Source organism: Centroberyx affinis, unplaced genomic scaffold (assembly GCF_046629955.1).
Source record: "Centroberyx affinis isolate AG114_WGS23_722 - 3 ecotype Tasmania unplaced genomic scaffold, CSIRO-AGI_Caff_v1 ptg002613l_1, whole genome shotgun sequence".
Taxonomy (NCBI): Eukaryota; Metazoa; Chordata; class Actinopteri; order Beryciformes; family Berycidae; genus Centroberyx; species Centroberyx affinis.
The window spans coordinates 65,210-71,530 of NW_027280811.1; the positions used below are offsets into that span (position 1 = coordinate 65,210).

At 43.2% G+C, this 6,321-nt stretch overlaps 1 protein-coding gene across 1 annotated transcript; it reads left to right on the top strand.

Annotated features, from left to right (window-relative positions):
- The first annotated feature begins 2,755 nt into the window (after window positions 1–2,755).
- Window positions 2,756–5,501, top strand: LOC139657060 (trophoblast glycoprotein-like). Its single transcript, XM_071534755.1, has one exon. The coding sequence runs from the start codon at window positions 3,169–3,171 to the stop codon at window positions 4,312–4,314; it is 1,146 nt and encodes a 381-aa protein (XP_071390856.1). The 5' UTR covers window positions 2,756–3,168; the 3' UTR covers window positions 4,315–5,501.
- The last annotated feature ends 820 nt before the right edge of the window (window positions 5,502–6,321 follow it).

Here is a 6,321-nt window from a genome sequence, read left to right on the forward strand (position 1 = left end):
TTTTTTATCTTTGTCTCTATTGTCTATGTATCTGTTTGTACCTTTGTATATGAACTTGTGTACAATAAAGAAAGTGAAAAAAAAAATTCACATCACAGGAAAAAAAAAAAAGATCAAGTGTGTAAAATGTTGTCATAGATAATTTATTGGTCTCCAATTATGTGCTTATAAGATTATAAAAATCATTATGTCTTAGTTTAAAAAAAAATATATAGAAAAATCTTCATGCTACGGTGCAGTTTAAGGAGAGGCAGGGCAGGGAGATGAAAGAGGGAAGAGAGTACCATATTGTGAAACATATTGTTGAGTTCAAATTGGAAAATCATGTTGCTACTATTCCCTGGGCAAATGGGCAAATCTAATGAAAATTTTAGGATCTATTATTGAAAAGTCCAATCATGATTGCCAAGATTACAGAGCTATAACATATACGCCGTTACATTTTTCCCTCATGTGAGGGTTGATAGTAGCATGTTATTCTACATTTTAATCAAAAATGCACAAAATGTATAAATAGTGCTAATGCATAATGTATATCTATATTTAGCAGGCAAGTTACTCATCTAAAAAAAATGGGGTTCAGAGCAATGAGAGAAAAAACAAAACGTGCTTTGTCCCTTTTCTTGCACAGGCAGAATGGTCTGTTTAGCATATAATGCTGTTACACCTATTCTTAAAGTATGGTGCCTTCTTTATTTACCATTATCTTCGCTTTACATGACCAGTGGCATATTGTTTAAGGGATGTTTAATTATTCCTAAATAAATAGCATAACAAAAAATATGGTTTGTTTCTTTCAGAGAAAATAATCATTAGATAGCCAGGTCCCTTGGAAAATATACTCAGGGGATTGTCACATTGGCAACAGCTAAGAATAGGAGAGGGTCAAGGGGGGGTAAAGATAGGGTTACACTGGGATCCACACCGGGGCTTCAAAAAATGACATATTGATGAGTACCCCCCCCCCCCCCCCACAAACATACACACACACACACACACACACACACACACACCCCACCCCTTTCATTCAAGCATGAACCCATCCACAGTTTTGCTTCTCAACAGTATAATCCTGCATAATCCAACAGACAATGCTTTGACTGCAAGGTCACACTCAAGGGAGATGTGGAAACCTAAAGACATAAAGGATCCATTCTATTAACCCTACTGTCTGTGCTCCTGAATAATATCATATTATTGAACCCGTGAGGCTGACAAATTTTACAGATATTTTATTATTTGCTCAAGGAAATGAATGAAACAAAAAATAAATAAATAATAAATCCGACTTCCCAGCTGCATTCAAAAGAGATTCAAAATGAGCTGAGTTGCCTTTAACCCTATCCCAGCCCTTTAACTTGAAGTCCTTCTACATGCAAGATCAGGAATTCCTAAACCTCTTCATGTCAAAGACCAGATCAGTATGCTTCAGTTTAGACCCTCGACCCTTCGATAAAGATTTTTATCTTGACTGTAGGTGGGGAGATAACAGTGGAGAGAGTCTTCATCAAAATGTAGCATTTCAAATTCAAATGACTTTATTAACTTAATAAGAAATTTGTCTGAACTTTTACTTTCACTAAATCTTCTTTATATAGTAGTGTTATCTGCTCTGAGCCAGAAAATAAACCCTAATCCAAATCATCATGAGGCTATCCTCACAGTCACCTCTCCTATTATTCCGAATTCTTCCTCTGTGGGGTTGACAAACCTCTGGGGGATGGGAGTTTTGTAGAAGGTCTAATGATCCCATCCAAGGACAAAGGATTTTAAAAGCCCAAGGAACTGTGGTTCCTCTAAGTACTTTGCATCCATGGCAAATAATAGGTTCAGGGGAAATATGTAATGTGACATAACCTGTGGATCAAATGATTAATGTCTTTCCCTCACCAGTTTTTCTCTGCTTCTCAATTCCTTTAGGTTAAAAAGGAAGTGACTATTTATGATATAGTTGGCAGAGTGTTTTTCCCGCTGAGACTAAAACTTATCAAATGCCATTTGGGCTGAATAGGTAATGACTTTGTGTTGTAGAATTGGATTGGGTGTCAAATCTTATAATAGGCCTATAGATCAAACTGGTTAACACATGGGGCTCCCAGACACTTTCCTGTAAAGGTCTCCCAAACAGATTAGACCTATTTGATAAGACTTTATCCTAAGAAACCCCATCAGAGATGATTTTTGTGGTTGATTATTTTTTAGTATAACTGTGTTGCTGCAGGCTGGGAGATAACAGTGGGGAGAGTGAAACCTCTGATCAGAAGAGACATTCCTATAACGTATAATATATTGCCTTATCTTCAAATGAATAATAGTGAAATTGAACTATTCTTCATTTTGCTGGGGATCTCATGGAGCCTCCTCAGGGGACCCTTGAGGGTCCCCGGGTCCCACTTTGGAAATCACTGGGTTAACCCATGGGCCACAATCTCATATCGACACTAAAGAAGTGCAATTGGCGCACACCAATGCATTTTAGGAGCACCAGTTGCGATATGCGCTTGTTTATGTTTAACAGTGATGTTTATTTTTTTAGATCAATGGACGAGTAAAAACACAGCGGAACGAAGCCATGGGCGCATAGCATGACTATAACTAGAAACATCGTGGACCGACCGCAGTCTGTAAAAGTTTACTGTTCAACCCCCTTTTGCTGAAAATGGTTTAGTCCCTCCTTCCACTGTTCTGCACCGTGGCACTGTGTCTGGACTATTCCTCTAGTCTCTCCCACCGTCTTTACAGAGTGGCAAGCTGAAGTGCGCACATCACGTATAGCACCCTTGGGAGACAAGGATTATTGTTTCTTTCGGAACCATTAAGTAAGTTCTTAACCGTCTTCAAAGCCGTCTCGGACGTGTTTGTTTTGTCGGGACTGGGAAAATATCGAATACATTCTTCATAGCCGCGGGTTTGGAAAACAAACATTGGCACGAAGAGGATAACTTATCCTCATGGAAATGTAGACCGATAAGGATGGTTTGGGGCTAATTTTATGGCGTCTGAGTCGGAAGTGGGAGTAGTTTTAAAAAGGATAAAGGGGGAAGAAAGAGCTGGAAAAGTTTCCCTCGTTCCGTGCGGAAGAACAAGGCGGTGACTGGGTTGGGTTGTTGCAAAGCAATCTTTACGCACGGTCTTTTCGTCAGATTTATAGAAACCAAGAGAGTTAAGATGCGCCTGTTGAGCACGTTGTGCGGGTCTAAACGTGGAGAAATCCGAGACAGGACAAAGAACTTGGGACTGATGCATGTATTGTTCCTCCTTGCTGTCGTTTTGTCCTGTCAGGGCTGTCCGGACAAATGCTTGTGCTCCGCACAAACTGTGAAATGCCAAAACGAGGACTTGAACGCGATTCCGCAGTCATTACCGGCCAATACTAAATTCCTGTTCGTCACAGGAAACAACATTTCTCGTATCACTGCGGAGTCTTTCCCAACCAGCCTGCAACAGTTGACAGATCTCTATCTCAATGGGAATGAGTTGGAGTCTGTGGATGCAATGGTATTTGACAACCTGCCAAGCCTTGTGCGGCTGGACTTGAGCAACAACAAAATCCAGTGCCTCAGTGCTAGAGCTTTCCCTGATGACAATAAACTGCAGGTCTTCAACCTGAGCAGGTCTTTCTACAACCATTCCTACGTGGACGCGGTGCTGAGCGTCCTACGGAACGGAAACCTGCTCCAGCTCACAAGCTTGGACCTGTCCAACAACGACCTTGTGGTTCTCCCGGACGGCCTGTTCTCGGGCCTCTCCAAGCTCACCAACCTCAGCCTGCAGAACAGCTCCATCATCTCCATCCAGAACGGGACGCTGAAGGTGCCGTCGCTGCGGGACCTGGACCTGAGGGACAACAGCCTGAGGGAGCTGCCCAATGCCACGCTGGCAGAGTTCAGCCTCAAGCCCGGCCTCCAGGTTCGCCTGGACGGGAATCCCTGGCGCTGCGACTGCTTCATCGAGGACCTGGTGGTGTGGCTGAAGAGCACGGATCAGGTGGTGGACGCGCTGAACCTGACCTGCACAGACCCGGCAGGCCTGAGGAACCAGCCCCTGCTGCAGGTAGAGCATTCTCAGCTGGAGTGCAACTATTCAGGCGACATGAAGGGCGTGCTGGAGACTTCGTACGTGTTCCTGGGGCTGGTGCTGGCCCTGATCGGCGTCATATTCCTGCTGGTCCTCTACCTGAACAGAAAGGGCATCAAGCGGTGGATGTACAACATCCGCGATGCGTGCAGGGACCACATGGAGGGGTACCATTACAGGTATGAGATCAACTCTGACCCGCGGTTGGCCAACCTGAGCATCAACTCGGATGTTTGAGCGAGGGGATGGGACACTGTCTGGGACCCCACAGTGAGACGTTACATGACTTTCTACTATTAAGATTTGCATGAGAGTCTTCCTCCCCTTCCTCCTCCTCCCCCTCCTCTTCCCACATGATGCTGTTCAGATTTGACATTCGTCATGGCACCTAAGTAGCCCCCTATCACGACCTCCATTCAACCACTGGCGCATGTCCTGTACCCGGCAGCTGTGATGTCAATTTCTCTTTTTCCATGTACTGAAACATTGCATGGACAATGAATCAAGGCAATGGGCTTTTGGGGGCTTGGAAAGTGTAATATGTACTATTTTTACTTTCCCTAAAGGATAAACAGATGGAGTACGTTGACTTTTAAGTAAGAAGGCAAAGAATATCTGGCAAGAATACATCCTGCTGGCTATTGCACCCCTTCTCATTATGCCTCTACTGCAGAGAATTGCTATACTGCTTGTTTATTAGTCTATTGTTTTATTATGTGATTTTGTGATATAGGCCTTCTTTGAATGATTATAGTGCACATTACATAGTTTTGCATTTAGTAGGTGGATGTGATTTCTTTTTCTTCTCTGATTTTTTTTTTTCTTCCGTGAAGGTATTCAGCTAAATAAAATGCCTCTGGATTGCTGATCTCTCTCTTGACTGAGGTCCTTTAATCTCCAGTCTGAGGAATGTGAACCAAAGGCTTTGGCGGAGGAGTTCAGGGCCACACACACACTCCATAAGTGCACACTCACCGCTGCTTCAGACACAGCACAGATGCCCGGGGGAATGCCATGACGTGCGTAAGCCATATCATCACAAAGACTAAATCTACTCCACATGTCAGTCAACTCAACACTACACACTGTGAAACCTTAGCGCCTTTGCCACCTTTCAGATGCTTCCAAACGTCCCAGCCGTCCCCACCTCCACCTACTACAACCACAGTTTCAGTGCTAGTTTGAAGTTCATAAGTGATTTGCTGCAGTAGAGGAGAAAGTGAAGTTGAACAGAGGACATAATATCTGAATTTAAATGGGCTTCTATCTGTAGATCTATAGGTGACGAGAGTAGCCAACTGTTATCTCCTGTCCAATTTACTTCCCGCTGTGATTCTGATAAAAATCCTTGGCTCCACTGTCAAATGCCCGAAATAATGTTTCTGAGCTGCAGCCAGTGGGCAGGTTTTGCATCCAACAACCCCAACCAATAGATTTACTGTAAGCATTCCAATATACTGTACCAGTGCAAACAGCTGCCAAACTGGAAAAGATGAACGCTGTTTCGTGACAAATGCAAATGAAGGCAAACTGAACCCGAGATTCTCGTGGGGCACAAGGAGGTATTATGGAAATGAGCTCAAGCAGCTTTGCTTTTCATGTGACCCTGTTTTAGGGAGCTGGCATCGCAGAAGAAGTGTTTTCCCTCACTGCTAATACTCAACTGTCAATTTCTGTTTTTTTTTGTTTTTTGTTTTTTTTTATGCCGTCCAGCGTAGTATGGATAAATAATTAATGTGTGGTATTCCTTTGAAAGATATACCATGCGCATATTGTATAGCGCGCTTCGCTAATGAGAATGTTTGTCACTGTTTTTACACAGAAATGACTACGAACTCCCTCGGCCTTTTGAAGACCACCTAGAGATAACAACCTCCCTCTCCCTCCCCCTCTCTCACTCACTCACACACACACACACACACACACACTCAGCATCAACAACTGGCCTTACATAGCCTGCAGCTACATGTAATTTGTACCATAACAACATTGCTCAGACTCTGACTTCCCTCCCAGTTTGCCAGGCCTGTATGTAGCAGCAACACAATATGCCTTTATTATGTGTTATGAGATATCTTCAGTTTTTATTTTTTCGAATGAGCGAACAGTGACTTTATTTTTAGGGGCAAGAGTGAGGAATATGTGTTTAGGCCCCATTTCAGTATCATAAAAGAATAAAAAGTGAATTCATTCTTGCCAAGCCAGCATCAGCAGTCGCTGTAACCTTGATTGTCTCTTTGAAAT